This window comes from Tursiops truncatus, chromosome 18 (assembly GCF_011762595.2).
Source record: "Tursiops truncatus isolate mTurTru1 chromosome 18, mTurTru1.mat.Y, whole genome shotgun sequence".
NCBI classification, from domain to species: Eukaryota; Metazoa; Chordata; class Mammalia; order Artiodactyla; family Delphinidae; genus Tursiops; species Tursiops truncatus.
The window spans coordinates 45,990,859-46,014,395 of record NC_047051.1 but is presented as its reverse complement, the minus strand read 5'-3'; the positions used below and the strand labels follow the sequence as shown (position 1 = coordinate 46,014,395).

Below are 23,537 nucleotides of genomic sequence, written 5' to 3'. Positions count from 1 at the left end.
CTAGAGTGCAGGCTCAGTAGTTGTGGTGCACAGACTTAGCTGCTCTGTGGCATGTGGGATCTTCCCAGACCAGGGCTTGAACCTGTGTCCCCTGCACTGGCAGGCAGACTCTAAGCCACTGCGCCACCAGGGAAGTCCAAAGTTAACTAATTTTTAAAATGTCAAGTATTCTTTCAAACAAAAAGTTACAAGTTATATTTCAAAGAAATATAGCAAAGCAGTTTTAGAAACAATATCAGGTTCCTTGTGCTGCCAGAAAAAAAAGCTGTGTGTGGAGTGGTGGGAGACTTACTTTCTGCAGTTTGCATTATTATTTCATCAAGCTCTTTTTCCAGTTTCTCATAAATGTCTAGCCTTGCCTGATGTTCAGAGTTCTGTGCTTGAAGTTCGGTAATACGTTTTTCAGAAGAGGCTTGGAGACTATAAAATTCTTTAGTTAAAACCTAAGAGTGGAAGAAAAAAAATTGCAAAAGCAGAATTAAATAGGTTGACAGTTAAGACAAAAAAAACATGATACAAATTTTTTTTTAATGATTTAGACATGAAGTAGCTCAATTAAGATGACTGAGGAGGTAAAATACATTTATTTCTGAGGAAAATAATTTGTTTTTAAATGAAAATTATGAAGCACTTTATTATATAAATTGAAAAAAAATTAAAACTTAGTGATAGTTATAGGAGTAACATTAGCATTTGCTTATTAGAATTCAAAAAATTCAATAATGCTATACTCCTCACCTAGGTGGAGGTTATTTATCTGGTGACTACAGGTATTTGAGAAAGGCTTACAGAGCTGTATGTAAAAATTATACACTCATAATGAGTCCTTCAGTTTTTCACCAGAGATTATTTCATTTAGTCTTTTTTAAAATTTATTTATTTATTTATGTCTGCATTGGGTCTTCGCTGCTGTGTGCAGGCTTTCTCTAGTTGCAGTGAGTAGGGGCTACTCTTCGCTGCGGTGCGTGGGCTTCTCATTGCAGTGGCTTCTCTTGTTGCGGGGCATGGGCTTTAGGTGTGCAGTCTTCAGTAGTTGTGGCACATGGGCTCAGTAGTTGTAGCTTGCGGGCTTTAGAGCGCAGGCTCAGTAGTTGTGGCACACAGGCTTAGTTGCTCCGTGGCATATGGGATCTTCCCGGACCAGGGCTCGAACCTGTGTCCCCTGCACTGGCAGGCGGATTCTTAACCACTGCGCCACCAGGGAAGTCCTATTTCATTTACTCTTACCATGGTTTTAATAAGATTTTTGGTTTGCTGAACAATCAAAAATTCAAAGCAGCAAATCAAAATGTAAATGTGAAGTGCTACTCGGGGCAGTATCAGAAAATGCCTTTGTATAGAAAGAAAGGCTAAAAAATTATTAAAAAGAGATATAAAAGACATGGAAATTGGAGTTATTTTATGTAAGAACAAAAAATCCTGAATTTTCCTATGGTAACTCATTGAAGGAATCACTAGGGTGACAATAATGAATTCACTAAAACAGGAGACATTTCTAGTAACAAAGGAATGTTCTAATGCTTACATTAAATTCCAACTATCTAGAAAGTTTACTTACTAGTACAGACTAAATTATGGGGTGGTATTACACTTACTTCCTAACACAACATAAGTAATGTAGTATTTCCTGAGAAGCAATAGAATATTATGGTAAGAATATGGTTTGGAGCCAGAAAGATTTGGATTTCAGTTTTGGCTTTGACACTTATTCATTGTGATCTTAGGTAATTATTCTTTCTATGCCTACCTCAGAATATTGCTGGAAGGATTACGTGAGAGGATAAACTCACAGTGCTTAGCAGAGTACCTAGAACACAGTAAAAGTGCTGAAAAATATTATTACCATTGCAGGAAATACAACTATGAGAACTTTGTATTAAATGGTTTGTAAAAATGAGATGTACTGCTTTAATTATTCTGAATTTTCTATTAGTTTCTCTAATGACAAAGTTCACCTTAACAAATGTATGTGATTGTGTGCTTCCTGTGATGGTAAGAAAGAAGATGTGGAAGATCTATTTACAGTTTTTAACAAGCAGAAATTTTGATTTAATATTCTTTTAATCTATTCCATCTCATTTTCTTCAATTATTTCCATCAGAACTCCCCCCCTGAGGGACTTTCCTGGTGGTCCAGTGGTTAAGACTCCGTGCTCCCAGTGCAGAGGGCATGGGTTTGATCCCTGGTTGGGGAACTAAGCTCCCGCATGCTGCACGGTGCGGCCAAACAAATAAATTAATTAATTAACCCCCCCTCCCCCAACCCTAGATAAACTAAACATCATTCCCACCCTCCAAATACATTCCTTTGAAGGGCAGAGAAAGAATAACATGGGAATAATATCTGTAGTATGATTTCTAGTGTCCCTGATTGGGTCAGAAAAAGAAAATTCCTGTTTTAGCATTATTCATTCTTGCTGGCTGGAAATGTTTTCTAGAGAATTTATTATAACAAAATCACCGCACAGTTTAACAATCTGGAGCTTTCAGAGAGTTCACTACATTGCGATGTAATTAAGAATCTGGTGGCTGAATTCCTTGTCAAAGAGAGGATCAGTAAGGATAGTGTTAAATGGCAATTCCTACAGCACAGCTGATACCTTTCATCTGTACCCCACTTTCTCCAATAAAAATACTACACAAAGAAAAAATGCAGAAATGGATATCTAAAGAGATAAAGAATCAAAATGTTGAAGATGAGATATTTCATAAAATACTATTTTAAAAAGAGACTTTAAAAGTAGTATTAAATTGAGAGGTACAATTTAAAATTCTCATTCATAACATAGAGAAGAGATTGTCAGAAACTTTTGATTTGGGGTACCTTCCAATACCTCAGTACCCCATGGTAGTGAATTCTCCTTTATTATGGATTTGTCTGAGTGGCTGCTATGAAAAAATTTATTACAGTTTCTGAAAAGCCATTGAAGAACTTGATTCTTGGACCCATGGAAGGCTATTACATTAAAGATTCTTTAGGAAAAAACCAGTCTATGAACATTTGAGTTTAAACACGAATGCAAAAAATAGGTCAACGGCTTTTAGGAATCCATTAAATATCAAGCTTTCACAGTGGATATCTCCTTCCTTTTAATAATGATAATACAAAATTATATAGATAACACATATATAAAATGAATGAAAATACAAAATTACAGGTCAATAATTGCTTTAAAAAGAGAGAAAAATATAAAGCCAGTGTTTTGAAAGCTTTTGGCAATTGATAATTACGAAAAAATAAAACAAACTGTTCCCAAGTTATAAATCAATGAGAATACTGGGTAAAAGCCACTGAAAAGTACATAATTATAGCAATCTCTACCTTTCACAAAATTATTTCTCTCTAAATTCATTATAAATAACAATTGTCTAAGATACCTTCTGCTATCAGAAAAATGGATTCAAACAATGGTATTATATTAGCTTTCATCAAACCAGTCACTCACTCATTAAATACTTATTGAACATCCACCATGAGTGAGGCGCTGTGTTAGGCATTGGTGACACAGTAATAAATAAACAGTCCTTGTCCTCTCAAAGATCCTAGTTTAACAAAGGAGAAGCTGTAAAGAAACTCCCCTACAGCTTCAGTTTCATCAACCAAAGTTTTTAGAATCATAATATTTTTTACAAAGTTGTTTTTCCATGTAAGACCTTTACACAAGAGAACACAATAATTATTAGTCACCTGCATCCACAGACCAAGTGGGTAGGTCTATGGGAAAGTGGTTTTCATACCACTTTCCCATAGACCTCCTAAAGTCACAACCTTTAGGAGGTCGTGAAGTCAATTTAAACTCCAACCAGCTAAAAATAATAGAATAGAATGGTTTAGAAAATATCAGCACTGTATGTTGTGAAGTACTGGTTAGTGAAATGTTTATTTCAGTAGAGAGAGGGGAAGTGCTTCTTTACCTTCCTAAATATAACCCCACCCCCCCATCCCAAACACATCCTTAAGCACAGCCATCCAATGTGAAAAGAAAAAGAAATTGCTAGGAATTATAAAATTAAACCATGAAAAATTTGCAGAAGATGAATACAAAATTAGAGCTAATCTAATCTAAAATGTGTGGGAGAGTCGGCAGTAGCAGATTATGACTGCAGCAATTTCCCAAAGAAGGCACCTGAAGAAGTTTTAAATGCTGAACACTGCTTTGTTTAGAAGTAAGCATCATCTACAATTTTTACTTACGTTTCTTTAAATATGTATTATTTAACATTGTTTTTATGTTTTCCCCTAAGGCTTTATTTTCTGAGACTCTATTTTGTTAGTTTTACTTAACAGAGTACTCTTCAGAAATGAAATTTCTGAAAGATTGTTGTAATGAATACTTACATCATTAGCTAATTAATCATGTTAATGATATTTCCATGTTTTTTATTTTTAATGGTATTACTGCACCTTTCATTCCATGTTTTTAATTTTTATTATTATTTTATTTATTTATTTTTTAAAGATTTTATTGATGTGGACCATTTTTAAAGTCTTTATTGAATTTGTTACAATATTGCTTCTGTTTTACATTTTGGTTTTTTGGCCATGAGGCAGATGGGATCTTAGCTCCCCAACCAGGGATGGAACCCACACCCAGTGCATTGGAAGGTGAAGCCTTAACCACTGGAACGCCAGGGAAGTCCCATGCTTAGTTGCAGCATGTGGGATCTTCAGTTGCAGCATGTGGGACCTAGTTCCCTGACCAGGGATCGAACCTGGGTCCCCTGCATTGGAAGCATGGAGTCTTAGCATGGACCACGAGGGAAGTCCCTCATTCAGTGTTTTTATTTTTTTTTTATTATTTTTTAAATAAATTTTTTATTTTTGGCTGAATTGGGTCTTCGTTGCTGCACGTGGGCTTTTTCTAGTTGCAGGGAGCGGGGCTACTCTTCATTTCTGTGCACAAGCTTCTCATTGCAGTGGCTTCTCTTGTTGTGGAGCACGGGCTCTAGGCACGCGGGCTTCAGTAGTTGTGGCACATGGACTCAGTAGTTGTGGCTCGCGGGCTTAGTTGCTCTGCGGCATGTGGGATCTTCCTGGACCAGGGCTCGAACCCTGTCCCCTGCATTGGCAGGTGGATTCTTAACCACTGCACCACCAGGGAAGCCCTCCACTTTCTAGTTAAATGAGATTTCCGATTTAAGGGTACTTTTGCCAGTATTTTAAAAACAACAAACAGACCTATGGCAATTTGCATTCCTTTTCTTAGAAATGGTCCTTTCCTTCTTTCCACCTCTTTATCTAAAAGAGGAAGATATGTCCTCTTGATAAGAGATCTTTAAAACTTAAGGACACAGGCTTGTTCTCATACATAACACAAATATTATTTATAAAGCTCAATATGATACAGACCTTGTACTTATGGAGCTTACAGTCTGTGTTAATTTTAAAAGAAAAGCTTATATATGTACCTCCAATTTTTTCTGATATTTTTCACATTCCAACTGACATTGTGTGAGGTTTCTTGCAGTCTCCTCTTGTAGAAGCTGAGCACGCTCACTTTCAAAAGATTTTATTTTACTTTGATGGAGAAATTCTGTTACTTTGCTTTCTGTACTAAGTTGTAGTTCTCTGTACCTGAAAGAAGAAAATTATGAAACACTAAAGAAATCTCAATTTATAGAAACATAAACATTACTTCTACTTTTTTCTATATCCCCATATTATTATGCAGTTAATAACTTTTATTTATTCAGCAGAGCTTTTGTAAATAATTTAGAGAGGCATATGTATGGAAATATGCTAAGTCCAGGAAACAAAACATACCAATTAAACTTCCTCTACTCCTCCCTTCTTTTCATTCCTTCCATCCAAAAATAGTTATTACCTCTCTATGATTATTATTATTTTGTAAGACATTTAAAATAAAAAATGGTAAGAACAAATTTCAGTTATATTGCTTAAAATGACTGAATTTCCATATATTTCATAGGCCTTCTTAAATCTATAGCATTGTTTCCAAACTTGCTATTTCATCTAAGTCTAAATAATATCAGATGGAGAAGAATGGCATGAAATATGCACATTAACCTGCATCTTCTTGAGATATTTGTAAAATAAATTTTTAAGTTAGTAAATATATATATCTGAATATTACAAGAAAACACAATGTACAAAGTACAAAGATAAATATAAAACGATAAGCAGTCTATTACAACACAGATAAGAAACATTCTCTTCATTCCACAGGTACAGCTAGTAATGAAAACATTTCCATTTAACATATAAATCACTGCATATTATAGATTTGAAAATGCTTCAAGTTGACTGTGTTCTAACAGAAAGCAAACAAAGACATATTACACCTTTTCAGGGAGCTATTATGAACCCAGTATAATGCTAGATGTTCCTAAAATTCATTTTTTCAAATATTTATTGAGCTAGACACCATGCCAGGCAAATATGTATACAATGGAAGACAAAATAGGTTTTCTTTTTTTTTCTTCCCCCTTAAAGAACTTAGTTTTTGGGAGTTCCCTGGTGGTCTAGTGGTTAGGATTGGCGCTTTCAATGCTGTGGCCCAGGGTTCAGTCCCTGTTCCAGGAACTGAGACCCTGGTTGGGGAACTGAGATCCCACAAGCCGCGTGGCGTGGCAAAAAAAAAAAAAAGAACTTAGTTTTCCGGGGAAGAGAGGAAAATATACATGAAAATTCAATAGAATATGGTAAGTGCTTCAATAAGGTAATCCCTAGGTTCGATGGGAACCTACAGGAAGAAGATTTAACTCAGTTTGTGCAGGTGTGTGTTTGTGTGTGCGCAGCAGGCGGAGGTACAGGGTGGAAAGTACTCTCGGAAGTAGAAACAAGAGTATGTGCAGGGCGGGAAGCAGAGAGCATAGTCTGTTTTATTCATAGTATCTCATTTAATCCTTACAACAGCTCTATTAGGTATTTTGCAGATGAAAAACCAGAGGTTCAGAGATTAATTTCTTTAAACAGGAAGAAGGTGCTGGTAAATTTCAGGTGGGGTCTCAAATTCAGCTATGTTTGAGTCTACTGGAATGATCTTTCCACTATTACACAGTACTCTTAACTGACATTTCTGAGTTCAGATAAACTTTCAAATGTGTTTTAAAGGTCATTTCACTCTTGTAAGTGACAATAACATTCAAAGTATAACCAGAGAAAATAGGCATTTAGATACTTGCTACAGGCTACTTCACTCTTGGTACTCTTATCTTTAGTAAAAGCATCTCACAATCAGATTGGTGGAAGTTCCATTCAAGCATATTGCTACACATTATTTAATTCATACCAAGGCTTTAAGGTGAATGCAGCTTGTGTCTTTAACTTTCTGGAAAGTCCAGGCATTAATTTTATGTATGTATAAAAGAACAGCTAGGTCATATGGTCACTCCAGTTGTAACTTTTTGAGGAAATGCCAAACTGCTTTTCAATGTGGTTGCACATTCTCACCAGCAATTACGAGGGTGGTAAGTTCTCCACATCCTTATCAAAACTTACCATTGTCTCTTTGATGATAGCCATCATCATGGATGTGAAGTAGTAAAAAATTATTTTTCTCAAAAATTTATTAAAACAATTTACTGACATGAAAATGCCCTGTACTCCCTGGGGTAAATTGTCTTATAAATGCATAAAACATATGTGAAATCCATACCTATTTGTATGTTAAACTGTGAGACACACTAGACTTCATTACTGAAATATATTCTTGATAAGTCATTTGGAATGTGCTATTTATCTTTAAAAGAATTTGTTTCGAAAAAATTAAACAGCAAAGTTTGCCTTTTTCTGGATTCAGGACATTGTGGTTAATTCTGAGGTCAATGCTAACTCCAAACAGGAAATGAAAGACTTAGGTTTTAGATTTCACCTGCTCTTCTTATTCATTATATGACACTTGAAAGTTACTTTTAGCACTATTATTCTTCCCCTATACTGAACAGTTAAGTAGTTATCTCCTAGAAATTTGAGGATACTAAGTTTAATAAAATGACACTTCTATGAACCAAATGATAATTCTTTTTAACCAGATATACTTATTTTTTATTTTTTTATACAGCAGGTTCTTATTAGTTATCTATTTTATACATATTAGTGTATATACGTCAATCCCAATCTCCCAATTCATACCACCACCACCACCCCCCTCAAATGATAATTCTAAAGACTCATCTATTCTCATGTTGCTTACACAGTAAAAGAAAATCTGCCTCAAATCATTCTGACTTTGTAATAATAGTTACTCTTCTAATTTAAGTTGAACTGTGAAAATGCTGAGGAAATATTAGAGCTGCAAACGCAGTTCCAGAGTGAGGAACAGATGACAAGGGTACAGGTTGACAATCTCAGGTAACTTCCTCCTACTTGTTTTGCTAATATAACCTGTCACATTTTACTTTGTTGACTCAGACTTCTCATTTTATCCTCTTAATGTGAACATCTTACTTGAACTAAGTCAATATTATTCACATGTTAACAAGTTTATGTTTGATATCCTAACTCAGCATAGTAACCTTAAGAGGTCACATTTCTTACAAAGTTAAAGTATAATCAGAATCTCCAACTATTGTTAGCCCAGGCCCCCAACGTGACTAGATGAGTCTTTATGCTAGCTGGGTTTTTAGTTTTCATACGACTTTCTCATAAATCACATACTACTTTAAAAATAGTAATATAAGGACCTAGAATGAACTGTTTTTGCTCTCAAGGAATATTCACTGCAACGTACTTTGGGCTGGACAAACAAGGAGAATTTTACCTGTTAAAAGGTGAAAATCAGCAATTAGACAGGAAACAACAGAGATGTTAACCCATGAGAAATGCTCTCAGCTATGGTGAATTAAACTCCAAGCAGCATGGCATATTCTGCAGTGCTGAGAAATAACTGCAGGAGAGACATCAACATGGAGTTCTGTTCTCAGAAATGGGAGAGCTCACTTGAACAAAAGCACCAGATAAAACACTAAATAGCAACAGGTTTTCATAACAATATTTACATCAGCAGTCTTTACATATATATGATGGTGAAAAGTTTGCTCATTACACTCTGATGTATTAAGCCAAGCAATGCTTGTTTATTCCAATCTCTATCAACAAGATTATCACTGGTACGAAAGTCAAAGACTCCTATAATTATTCATTTTAGTTTTTATTGCAATGAGAAACAACAACTGATCTTTGAATTTTATCCACAAAAGGTTCATGGCTTCTCCAATATTAAAACTGGATATGGGACTTCCCTGGCAGTCCAGTGGTTAAGACTCCACGCTTCCGCTGTAGGGGTCACGGGTTCGATCCCTGGTCGGGGAACTAAGATCCTGCATCCTGCATGCCGCGTGGCATGGCCAAAATAAATAAATAAAATTAAAAAAAATAAATAAAAAATAAAACTGGATATTTATTCTGAACCCAATTATCTAATCTCATTTCCTAGATAGACTTTCTAAGGCAAAATACTCCCAAATATTATATAAGTGGTAAGGTTCCTATAATCACCAGGACCAGTAAGTGGTCCTTCCATTAAGATTTTCTGAGAGCTGGCCCAGTTTAGAAGTAAGGCAGTGAAGCACCTGAGGCAAGGCATTTGTCTATGTTCAGGAGAACAACTATAGATAGATAAAGAGCACAGGAAATAACACCTGCACAAGGAAGATTGGTAAAAGAAGTTAAGCAAAGTAACAGTATTTCCAGTTACAGGAAAGGGTTCAGGGAAGGATTTTAGTAGTTAGCATCAGTTAGATTAAGTTTTGAAAGGGACTCTGGGTCAATATAGAGAAAATACTTGTGGGGTTTAAAAGAATACATGGGAGCAGGTAGTCATGGCTGGACCACTAAATCCTTTGTGTTGGGGAGGATAATTTAATTCTAAATTCGACAAGCAACTGGGGCATACGCTGCTGATAAACTTTCTACGTGTATTAAAAAAAAAAAAAATTGCTTTTAAACAGAGATGGGCCTGAGGCTCCAGACAGGGATTTCGCTGTGGGAAACTGGAGTTGACAAGGGCAGAAGCTGCCATCTCTAAGCGACTGAGAATCAATCTTGCTTACCTGAGTGGGACATTGATCCCATTTTATTCTGGTGTCTCGGGCTCCTCTTTCTCCTTATTTTATTTTTTGTGGTACACGGGCCTTTCACTGTTGTGGCCTCTCCCGTTGTGGAGCACAGGCTCCGGACGCGCAGGTTCAGTGGCCATGGCTCAGGGGCCCAGCCGCTCCGCGGCATGTGGGATCCTCCCGGACCGGGGCACGAACCCGTGTCCCCTGCATCGGCAGGCGGACTCTCAACCACTGCGCCACCAGGGAAGCCCTCTCCTTATTCTTTTAATAAGGTTTCATCGAGTTGATGTTCAATTCCCTTTGAATTATTCATTTTAACTAATCCACACCTTAACTACTCTTTGTCCCTGCTATTTGTAATTCTCAGGGGATAAAACTCATCTCCATTCTATTTACAGAGAATTTCGGTTGTGTTTCTGAACCTGTTCTACATGTATTACTAGCCCTGTACCACATGCTGAAAATGCTTCTGGATGAGTCACTGAGTGATAGTTAACCAAACCCTAAGATCCACTTATGCCAATTAAGAATTGAGGGGGGAAAAAAAAACAGGACACAAAAACCTGTTTGTTTGGATATTCTGTTTCTATGAACTGAGGAAAAGCTAATCATCTTAGGTTAAAGATACTAAACCACTGATTTTTCAATTATCCCTAAAGATTTTTTTTGCTCTCAATAGTATCTATCTGTATATCTATATTTATAGACCCATGTCTAATCTTATATTAACTGGTATTCTATCAACTACATATTTAAAGCATAATGAGTATGAAGTACAAGACACTTAATACTTTTTACAAAAGTACACTTTTTATTTCCTCTTTCATATCTGCTGTTTTATATAGGACTAACTTTCCATTAACCAGAATATTTCTTTCTTTTTTTTTCTTGTTTTTCTTTTCTTTTTTCTTTTTTTTTTTGTGGCCATGCTGCACAGCATGAGGGATCTTAGTTCCTCCACCAGGGATCGAATCCATACCCCCTGCAATGGAAGCGTGGAGTCTTAACCACTGGAACACCAGGGAAGTCCCAACCAGAATATTTCATTCCTCAACATCTAATTCATTTAAAAATATTTATTGTGTATCTAAATGTGCCAGGTACTATTAGATACCAGAGAAACACAAATAGCATCACTACTCTTTAAGGATCTCACATTGTAATGATGAAAAGGCAAACAAACGTAGGGTGATAAGCTAATAAATTCTAATAATAATAATAGAGTGAGGGTAGAGAGAATGATAGAGATATTAGTGGTGGTGTTATGTTAAAGACGTTGGGCAGGGAAGGCATCGCTCTGTTAAAAGGTGATATTTGAGGAAAGGATTTAATAAAATCTATATTTTAGAACTAAAATAAGTGATTAATAAAAAAATAGCTACTGGCCATGTAAAGATTATATGTATTATATAAGATTTATATAATAAAGACTTTTTCATTTTAAAGAGATACAATGTTAAAAATATGAAGGCAATAGGAGTCCTTCACACTGATTTGAAACTTGGTATCTTAAACCAGTAGTTAAAATTACCTACCCAAACTATACTAATGGATTTACTAGAGAGTCTAATCTATATGAATTGTAACTAGAACAAAGGGGACTGAATTTTTAACAAATGCATTGGTGACATCAGGATGAATGCTATTATTTCACAGGACTGGGAAATACACACTTATTTGAACAAACAATTCGATCAACTTAAGAAATGCTTTGAATTCATTTTTATTCTGAAGTAATTCATAAGCCACATAAGAAATGTCCTTTCATCATTTATAGTGTGTCTTTTTGAAAATAGCTTTACAATTTTTGTCTTGATTATACAAATAATACATTTATTATAGAATTTTAGAAAATACAGAAAACAGAAGAAAATGTCAACTGTAAGCTCATAATGATAATTGCTGTTTATGTTTTTATATATCTCCTTCTCTGCACAAGTAAATATTTTCAAGTTTTTATTTCTGTAATTTATCACATCCATTCTTAGGGAAAAAACTTCAAATATTACAAGTAAAGATTAAAGACCTCCTATTTATCACTTTTCTGTGCATCCTCATTGTGGTTTTTCTTTTCTTTTTTTTTTTTTTTTGGCCATACGCGGGCCTCGCCATGGCTCCCGGGCCCAGCCGCTCCGCGGCATGTGGGATCTTCCCGGACTGGGGCACGAACCCATGTCCCCTGCATCGGCAGTTGGACTCTCAACCACTGCGCCACCAGAGAAGCCCTCTTTTCTTTTTTTTAAACAATACATGTGTATTATACACAGAAGGATATATCAGTCTCCTTTTTCATTTTTTAAAAAGTGGCTCATGTCACATACAGTCTGTAAATTTTTTTCACCTAAGAATATGTTTTGGGATCCATCCATGTTTCTACTTCATTCTTTCCATTTGCTACACAGTAGATCACAATGTGGACATAATCATTTAATTCTATAATTCATTTATTTTATCCTAAACTGATGAACATTTAGATTGTTTCCAATTTTTAATTATACACAGTGCTTCAAAGGCCACCATAAATAATGCCTCCACTTCACGAGCGAATGTTTCTCTAAGAAAGATCATCATGAAGTAGAATTGTTGAATCAAAAGATTTTAAATTTTAAGAGATACTGCCCAATTTCCCTCCCAAGTGGCAATATCCATTAAAAATGGTACCAGAAGTGTATGAAATATGGTTCCTCTACTTCCTCACCAATATTTGATATTATCATATATAAACATGTTTGCTATGCACATTATATATGTAAATCATATCTTCATATAGAATTCGCTATCCCTTCCCCCCGATATAACTTAAAAATCTTCCTATGCTATTAAACCCCTTTTATAAATATTATTTTTATTGGCCACATAATTTTCCATTCTTTATTATTCCTCTATTGTCAGACATTTAGCATCTCCCCAATTTCTTACTTCATTGTTCATACCAAATAGTCGTACCCAGTTTATTCTTTACTCTGAGCAAAGTATGAATTTCCAGAAACAAAATACATCTTTGAAGGAAGAAGACTCTTACAATCAAAGGCTGTGCTACAAAGTAACCATACTGAGCAATGCCAGGATAGCTGCGAAAAGTATATGAGGTCCAAATGTGTCTACTTTGTGGAGGATATTATTGTTTGGATCCATATATCCTGATGTGTTTCTTTAAAAAAATATAAACTTGACTCATTACGTATGCACATATTTATACATGTATCATGGATATATCTAAAATCACATAAGGACATTTACAGATATCTAAAAAGAAAAGTGTACATTTGGGAGAAATGATATTACTGTAGGTAAAGGTATCTGGGAGATGGGAGGGTGGAAATAAAGTTACTCTTTTTACATTATGTGGTTTGACTTAAAATTAATTTTGCTAAAGGCAACTCAAAAATTTTTGATATGGGCAATTAAAAAATGTAAACTTAAGCACTTTCCATTTAAATAATTTTGGCTGACATACATTTTACTTCTCAAAATAAAAGTACTTATTAGCCAAGTAAGGGATGAAGTACTTATCACTACATCATTACTGTCTAGTAAAGTTAAATCTTTGGTTGGTTAAGTTTTTTAATATCCTGAAAACACCTGAAAGATCTCTGAAGCCAGAAATAAGTACTCCTGCTCTACCAGACCTAATCTACAATTTCTAATCCATTACTTTAAAAAAGCAAACAAAACAAAACAAAACCCCAAATTAAAAAACCACAATTTTATGTAGTTTTACATATTTCAAATTAATGCACATTTATATACACATTTATATTTATACAAATTAATACCAGAACTTAGAATTGAATTTTGAAAGGAGGATTTGTGAAAATTTCTACAGGTATTTCTTTAAAAATAACTTTTCATATCATTATATCTTTAATATTTAAATATATAGTTATATTCTTCAATTTATGAATTTATATATCAGTTGGAAAGGGGAGTAGGTCAGAATCTCCTATTATTCGGATTACATACTAATTTACTATCCTGTTAATATGCCCTCCCACTGGGAAGTGTTTGTTTTCTAATCGAGAATTGCTGTATGTAATGAGAGAAATTTACTGATAGGACCACGTTGCCCATGTGAAAGCTTTGAAGGTAGGAAACATGTTTAAAACAATTAATATATATTAGAGAATATAGCTGAAATTGCTTTCTTTTCATTGACATTGAAATGGAAAGTGTTATTTTAAAGATTTTACTTTTATACATTATTGCTACCTAGTGTTCTACCAACTGTTCTTTTATTTTTGTCATCTCGATATTACAAAATTTTAAAATATATACTTAGATACTGAATCCAAACTATTTTCAGTGAAAATTAGAAGAGCAATGACTGCAGTTTAAAGATATATATATATATAACATTACAGAGAAACAGAATTCTAGTAACTCTGGTCTTTCCATTTCAAGTGTGAAATTTTCAAAACTGAAAAAGCAGGCAGAAAAAACTTATAAAACGACTATCAGTGTTGCAACAATGATTACTACAGGACATGAGGAAGGAATTTAAAAGGCGTTTGGGTATCTGTCCAAATGCTTCTGCCATTTAGATGATTTCTTCAACAAGTCCACTGCTCAGCTGTAATACTACATCTGTCATTTTTGGCTTACAAGCTAATTCTTAAATGAATGTGAGAGATCTTTTTTTTGCTGAGTTAAAAATGCTGAGTATGTTTAACAACTGTACCATGGATTTATAAGAATTTCAAGCATGCATTTAGAGTAATTCAATGCATCTATCATATCATGATCAAATAAAATATGTAATGTCATTAATAAACAATATGTAGTAATATTTGGCTGTCTATAAAGGCAAAAAATTGATACCAGGTATGTGAAGATAAAAGTAAGTACTTAAGTGAAACAAATATAATGAAAGGAATGTAGCCTTAAAATAAATCAAAGCATGCATGAGATAAAATTAGAGTAAAATATTTTATAACAGTGTTTGAATGGGGAGCTGTTTTCTCTTTGGTGGCAACATGACAACACTAAAAATTCAACTTGAATCATCCTCTGAACCAAGAGTATTTATTATATCAGTGCATCAGAGTACTCAAAGCTATTTCATGCTGCTTTCAATACAGACCCTAGAGCGTTAGGCTACATTAAAGAAAAAGATCAGAATATTATAAAGCTGAATCTAAAAAAAGTCATGAAGTTTGCTGTATGTACTTTCCTCTCAACTTTGTTGTGAGCCCAAAACTGCTCTAAAAAAATGAAGTCTTAAAAAAAATTCATAAGAAAATACACTTTGGGGGGATGCTTTTATGAAGAATAGTGTCAGGTATGAACAGTAGCAGAATATAAGCTAATCATGGTTTTGTCCTATTTTTCCAGAAGACATAGTGCAAAGAAAGGATATCAACTTACTACAGCTAACACACAAAGTACTGTATAAGGCAAAAAGGAATATAAAGGTCATTTAGACTAACTTCCTATTAACAGGCAAAAACTACAAACCTTAACTTATATAAATGTGTTTTGAAAATAGGCTAAAGAATTCCACGCGAACTCTCAGAAAATTCCTGAATAGGGATCTAGAAACCAGAGTCCTGGGTCTTCAAAATCATAGAGTTTGATAGTAGAGCTGGATCACTAGGAAGACTTTTTTATTTTCTAAGGGTGAGGATGACTCCTAAGCTTGATTCCATCTACCCAATCAGGAATGACCTCAGAACCACTTGTGGTACTTGTAAGAATTCTAGATGCCGCGGTTCCCCCTTAGACCTACTGCATCAAAATCTCTAAGGATAGACTTGGGAATACTAAGTTCTAGTTGACTAAATGAGCAAATATAAGTGAAATGCTCACAACAGTGCCTTGTACAATTAAAAGTTACTCAAGTACAAGAATCTTGTTTAATGTAGCTCTGGATTCTTAGGATCTAGTGTATCACCTGGTATATAAGAAACTCTTAATGACTCTTTACTGAATAAATAAATGGAGTCATATTAACCATTTTGGGTGTTATAAAACTGAAATTACTAAGTCGGTTCAAGCCAGGGTAGAAAACACTAAAGTATCATAAACTAATCTGATGAGGGACAGTCTTTTCTGAAGTGTGACAAAACTAGTGAATTAAGATGATTATTTCCAGGTTTGGGTGTCAGTGTAAGATGAAAACAAATCACAGGGAATGAAGGAAAAAGAAACCAAAATGATGGGATAGGTATGAATGAGCTACAAGAAAGATTAAAGTTTCTAAAAATGTAGTTTACCTAATGGCTAAGGTGGTAGGATGGAGATGTGACCACATTCAAAAAACATTTAAAAAACAGACATACAAACAAGGAGCAAAGTTAGTGTGACATGATAGCATGATATATCTAAATTCTGTAAAGAGTTAAAGTTGTTGCAAAATGTACACACAATTTAAAAAATATAATTGCAACTCACTAGCATGAATGTCTCTCATGAAGGCATGTAAAACAGAAATGAAGAAGAAAAACATAACATAATAATGAGAAGAACTAAATCACTCTGTTAGGTCTACTTCCTCGTCTCTAAATTTCTCTCATTAGACTTAATGGACGAAATAACTGCTTATTAGTTTTTCTATACAACACTACCTTGGGATTTTCAAACAACTAGATAGATAAGACAATGTTATGTTAGCACAGTTAACATATCATGTTATCATACTTTTTATTTTCTACAGCCGTTTGTCAAATGAGAAAGCTTATAAAATTTCAGAAAATGTCTGCATACCTAGGTATTTATTTAACTGTCTATTTATGGCTACAAATGCATCAGGATAAAAATGAAATAATAAAGTATCTCATATAATCAAAGATAAGTATTAATTGAATGAAAAAAATTAAACATAAAAAAATTAAACATTAAAAAAATCTCACATTAGTACTTTGAAGAAATGCTTTCTCCCCTTAAATATTTTCCGGAGCCTCACCTGTCTCCCTATACTTTTCCTATATCTACCCTTCCATCCCAGCAACTGTTGGTTGCTTCTCGTGCTCCTCCTCCCTAGGCTGGGGGAAAGTTGGCACTTTTATTACAGCCCACCGATTACGGCCTGCCACCTCTTCCTTTTCTCTCACTTGCTATTCTAACCGAGACCCAAAGCAGTAGGAGGCTTTGGGTCTTGGTTAGAATAGCAAGTGAGAGAGAGGTTTGTGATCAAAAGTCAGAGATGAACTCTATAGGATTTTACTACGAGGAAACTTGAACTGGCACGACTCCTGTCAGCATGTGTACAAAACAATACAAAGGAAAGGAGCCCAACGTTTTAGTGCCTTATGTTTATATTTGCTATTCATGTATATATATGCTTTTCACTTAATCATCTCTAAAATTTTAACAGAGTTTCAGATTATTCTCTTTTCAGAGATAAAGAAACTGAGACTTAGAAAGGTTAGTAACTTGCCCAAGTAAGTAACAAAGCTGGAATTTGCACCCAGGCCTGCCTCAAATTTCTGCGCTCTTACCCTATAACAACCTGTATCCAAGAGAGAAAAAAAATTTTAAATAAAAATAAAGTATGTACCAAAAAGACATACACAAACTCCAGCAATACCCTGTTGGCAGCTAAGTGAGGAGAGACACAACTAAAGAAGGAAGACAGCAGAGGCAAAGGGCATGACTGAAAGGTGAAAAAAGAAGATGAAACAGGCCAGGGCTGTCTACGAAAAGAATCAAACACACAATGACTCCCCATGGGGAGAGTAAACCTGGGTTTAGGTGTGGGGTTTAAGGAGGTTCAAATCATTAAAGGTGTTATAGATGTCCTAGAAAGAAATCTAGAGAGAAAAGTTATTCCTGTTGCTTTGGACAAAGTTGGCTCTGTGCCCCACCAATACCTACAGTACGGGTGTGAATATAAGATGAGGCCTTTCCCTCAAATCATTCGGAAGGCAAAAAGGGTGTCACTTTTTCTTTGAGTTTTCATAAAATCCTTCCCATTGAGTATTCTCTCAATAGCTTTATTTGGAAATATAAGACACTGTGTAGGGAGGACACATTGGCTTGCAAAGACCATAATCAATGCAAATTTTGATGCTAATATTGTTCTCTTAAAAGAATCAATAAATATAGAAGCAAAGATACTTAACCCATATAATAATTATTTTTGGGATGCAGCCTCACAACTACACCACAAGTAGGTGTTAAAGATTATCTTAAAAAAGAAACATAATCAATCACACTGTGAAGATCACAAACACACCAAAAAAACAAATGGAAAAAAATTGTTTTTGAATGGATACTGTGGCAAAAGATGAAAATCTGACAACAGTACCATCTAGGGATTCCAACAGTGAAAAAATATAAAAAGCAGTGAACTTCCTTCCCCGTATTGTATGACCTATTATATCAGACAGGCTAACACTGGTACATCACAAAGCACTCTTTCCACTGGAAGGCAGATGATGTCACTGATTTTGTCTCCAGAAAGAGGGCAGACAGCAGAAGCAAGGACTACAATTCTGCAGTCTGTGGAAGGAAAATCACATTCACAGAAAGATAAGATAAAATAAAAAGGCAGAGGATTTCGTACCAGATGAAGGAACAAAACAAAACCCCAGAAAAACAACTAAATGAAGTGGAGATAGGCAACCTTCCAAAAAAGGAATTCAGAATAATGATAATGAAGATGATACAGGACCTCGGAAAAAGAATGGAGGCAAAGATTGAGAAAATGCAAGAAATGTTTAACAAAGACCTAGAAGAATTAGAGAAAAAACACTGAGAAGAATTAAAGAACAAACAAACGGAGGTGAACAATACAGTAACTGAAATGAAAAATACACAAGAAGGAATCAATAGCAGAAAAACTGAGGCAAAAGAACGGCTAAGTGACCTGGAAGACAGAATGGTGGAATTCACTGCCACAAAACAGAATAAAGAAAAAAGAATGAAAATAAATGAAGACAGCTTAAGAGACCTCTGGGACAACATTAAGCAACAACATTCACATTACAGGGGTCCCAGAAGGAGAAGAAGGAGAGAAAGCGCCTGAGAAAATATTTAAAGATATTACAGATGAAAACTTCCCTAATGTGGGAAATGAAATAGCCACCCAAGTCCAGGAAGCGCAGAGAGTCCCAGGCAGGATAAACCCAAGGAGAAACATGCTGAGACACACAGTAATCAAACTGGCAAAAATTGAAGACAAAGAAAAATTATTGAAAGCAACAAGGGAAAAATGACAAATAACATGCAAGGGAACTCCCATAAGGTTAACAGCTGATTTCTCAGCAGAAACTCTACAAGCCAGAAGGGAGTGACATGATATATTTAAAGTGATGATGGGCTTCCGTGGTGGCACAGTGGTTAAGAATCCACCTGCCAATGCAGAGGACACGGGTTCAAGCCCTGGTCCAGGAAGATCCCACATGCAGTGATGAAACAAAGCCTGTGCACCACAACTACTGAGCCCGCATGCCGCAACTACTGAAGCCCGCATGCCTAGAGCCTGTGCTCTGCAAAAAGAGAAGCCACTGCAATGAGAAGCCTGCACACCGCAACAAAGAGTAGCCTCTGGTCGCTGCAACTAGAGAAAGCCTGCACACAGCAATGAAGACCCAATGCGGCCAAAAAATAAAAAAAAAAAATAAATAAATAAAATAAATTAATTAAAAAAATAAAGTGATGAAAGGGAAGAACCTACAACCAAGATTACTCTACCCGGTAAGGATCTCATTCAGACTTGACAAGAGAAATCAAAAGCTTTACAGACAATCAAAAGCTAAGAGAATTCAGCACCACCAAACCAGTTCTACAACAAATGCTAAACGAACTTCTCTAAGTGGGAAACACAAGAGAAGAAAAGGAGCTACAGAAATAAACCCATAACATTTCACACCAGGAAATCTGGTCTGAAAGGATGGGTGTGAAGCCTCTGCACGCGCCACCCTCTGAGCAAGCGAAGCCAGACTAAGCCCAAAGGAAAAAAATATCCTACACTATTAATAAAAGAGCACTATCGAGTCTGGACCTGCCAAAGAGGCAAGAGACTTTTTCTTCCCTCTTTGTTTCCTGGTGCGCGAGGAGAGGGGATTAAGAGTGCTGTTTATACGAGCTCCAGAGATAGGCGCGAGCTGCGGCTAAAAGTGCGGACCCCAGAGACGTGCATGAGATGCTAAGGCTGCTGCTGCTGCCACCAAGAAGCCTGTGTGTGAGCACAGGTCACTATCCACATCCCCCTTCCGGGGAGCCTGTGCAGCCCGCCACTGCCAGGGTCACGGGATCCAGGGACAACTTCCCCAGGAGAATGCACGGTGCGCCTCGGGCTGGTGCAACATCATGCCGGCCTCTGCAGCTGCAGGCCTGCCCCGAACTCAGTGCCCCTCCCTCTCCCCCCCCCCCGGCCCCCCTACCCTGGCCTGAGTGAGCCAGAGTCCCTGAAGCAGCTGCTCCTTTAACCCCGTCCTGTCTGAGTGAAGAACAGACGCCCTCCGGCTGACCAACATGCAGAGGCGGGGCCAAATCCAAAGCTGAGCCCCTGGGAGCTGTGAGAACAAAGAAGAGAAAGGGAAATCTCTCCCAGCAGCCTCAGAAGCAGCGGATTAAAGCTCCACAATCAACTTGATGTACCCTGCATCTGTGGAATACATGAATAGACAACGAATCATCCCAAATCGAGGAGGTGGACTTTGAGATGAAGATTTATGATTCTTTCCGCTTTCCCTCTTTTTGTGAGTGTGTATGCTTCTGTGTGAGATTTTGTCTGTATAGCTTTGCTTCCACCATTTGTCCTAGGGTTCTATCTGTCTGTTTTTTTTTTTATTTTTTTCCTTAATAAATATTTTTTATTGTAATGACTTTATTTAACTTTATCTTCTTTCTTTCTTTCCCCTTCCTTCCTTCCTTCCTTCCTTCCTTCCTTCCTTCCTTCCTTCCTTCCTTCCTTCCTTCCTTCCTTCCTTCCTTCCTTCCTTCCTTCCTTCCTTCCTTCCTTCCTTCCTTCCTTCCTTCCTTCCTTCCTTCCTTCCTTCCTTCCTTCCTTCCTTCCTTCCTTCCTTCCTTCCTTCCTTCCTTCCTTCCTTCCTTCCCTCCTTTAGACAACGAATCATCCCAAATTGAGGAGGTGGACTTTGAGAGCAAGATTTATGATTTTTTCCCCTTTTCCTCCTTTTGTGTGTATGTGTATGCTTCTGTGTGAGATTTTCTCTGTATACCTTTGCTTCCACCATTTGTCCTAAGGTTCTACCCGTCCGTTTTTTTTTTTAAATTTTTTTCACTTAATAATTATTTTTTATTTTAATAACTTTATTATATTTTATCTTACTTTATTTTACTTTATCTTCTTTCTTTCCTTCCCTCCTTCCTTCCTCCCTCCCTCCCTCCCTCCGTCCATCCCTCCCTCCTTTCTTTCTTTCTTTCTTTCTTTTTCTTCTACTAATTCTTTCTTTCTACTTTTTATCCCTTTTATTCTGAGCCGTGTGGAAGAAAGGCTCTTGGCGCTGCAGAGAGGAGTCAGTGCTGTGCCTCTGAGGTGGGAGAGCCAACTTCAGGACACTGGTCCACAAGAGACCTCACAGCTCCACATAATATCAAACGGCGAAAATCTCCCAGAGATCTCCATCTCAACACCAGCACCCAGCTTCACTCAACAACCAGCAAGCTACAGTGCTGGACACCCTATGCCAAACAACTAGCACGACAGGAACACAACCCCACCCATTAGCAGAGAGGCTGCCTAAAATCATAATAATAACTCCACAGACACCCCAAAACACAGCAAAAGACGTGGACTTGCCCACCAGAAAGACAAGATCCAGCCTCATCCACTACAACACAGGCACTAGTCCCCTCCACCAGGAAGCCTACACAACCCACTGAACCAACCTTAGCCACTGGGGACAGACACCAAAAACAACAGGAACTATGAACCAGCAGCCTGCAAAAAAGGAGACCCCAAACACAGTAAGATAAGCAAAATAAGAAGACAGAAAAACACACAGCAGATGAAGGAGCAAGATAAAAACCCACCAGACCTAACAAATGAAGAGGAAATAGGCAGTCTACCTGAAAAAGATTCAGAATAATGATAGTAAAGATGATCCAAAATCTTGGAAATAGAATAGACAAAATGCAAGAAACATTTAACAAGGATCTAGAAGAACTAAAGATGAAACAAGCAATGATGAACAATGCAATAAATGAAATTAAAAATACTCTAGATGGGATCAATAGCAGAATAACTGAGGCAGAAGAACGGATAAGTGACCTGGAAGATAAAATAGTGGAAATAACTACTGCAGAGCAGAATAAAGAAAAAAGAATGAAAAGAACTGAGGACAGTCTCAGAGACCTCTGGGACAACATTAAACACACCAACATTCGAATTATAGGGGTTCCAGAAGAAGAGAAAAAGAAAGGGACTGAGAAAATATTTGAAGAGATTATAGTTGAAAACTTCCCTAATATGGGAAAGGAAATAGCTAATCAAGTCCAGGAAGCGCAGAGAGTCCCATACAGGGTAAATCCAAGGAGAAATACGTCAAGACACATATTAATCAAACTGTCAAAAATTAAATACAAAGAAAACATATTAAAAGCAGCAAGGGAAAAACAACAAATAACACACAAGGGAATACCCATAAGGTTAACAGCTGATCTTTCAGCAGAAACTCTGCAAGCCAGAAGGGACTGGCAGGACATATTTAAAGTGATGAAGGAGAAAAACCTGCAACCAAGATTACTCTACACACCAAGGATGTCATTCAGATTTGATGGAGAAATTAAAACCTTTACAGACAAGCAAAAGCTGAGAGAGTTCAGCACCACCAAACCAGCTTTACAACAAATGCTAAAGGAACTTCTCTTGGGTAGAAACACAAGAGAAGGAAAAGACCTAGAATAACGAACCCAAAATAATTAAGAAAATGGGAATAGGAACATACATATCGATAATTACCTTAAATGTAAATGGAATAAATGCTCCCACCAAAAGACAAAGATTGGCTGAATGGATAGAAAAACAAGACCCATATATATGCTGTCTACAAGAGACCCACTTCAGACCTAGAGACACATACAGACTGAAAGTAAGGGGATGGAAAAAGATATTTCATGCAAATGGAAACCAAAAGAAAGCTGGAGTAGCAATTCTCATATCAGACAAAATAGACTTTAAAATAAAGACTACTAGAAGAGACAAAGAAGGACACTACATAATGATCAAGGGATCGATCCAAGAAGAAGATATAACAATTGTAAATATTTATGCACCCAACATAGGAGTACCTCAATACATAAGGCAAATACTAACAGTCATAAAAGGGGAAATCAACAGTAACACATTCATAGTAGGGGACTTTAATACCCCACTTTCACCCATGGACAGATCATCCAAAATGAAAATAAATAAGGAAACACAAGCTTTAAATGATACATTAAACAAGATGGACTTAATTGATATTTATAGAACATTCCATCCAAAAACAACAGAACACACATTTTTCTCAAGTGCTCATGGAACATTCTCTGGGATAGATCATATCTTGGGTCACAAATCAAGCCTTGGTAAATTTAAGAAAACTGAAATTGTATCAAGTATCTTTT

General features: G+C 36.3%; 1 protein-coding gene across 5 annotated transcripts in view; it reads right to left on the bottom strand.

Moving 5' to 3' along the window:
* PIBF1 (progesterone immunomodulatory binding factor 1) overlaps positions 1-23,537 on the bottom strand; it is a 212,929-nt gene that overhangs the window by 79,067 nt on the left and 110,325 nt on the right. For all 5 annotated transcript variants that reach the window (XR_012327715.1, XM_073795290.1, XM_073795291.1 and 2 more), the window contains 2 exons: positions 5,409-5,574; positions 293-443 (listed from right to left, as the gene is read on the bottom strand). Coding sequence is in view for 4 of the 5 variants with exons in the window: in XM_073795290.1 (XP_073651391.1) it covers positions 293-443; positions 5,409-5,574 (317 nt within the window). In the remaining variant the exon portion in view is untranslated. The remainder of the gene's footprint in view (positions 1-292; positions 444-5,408; positions 5,575-23,537) is intronic.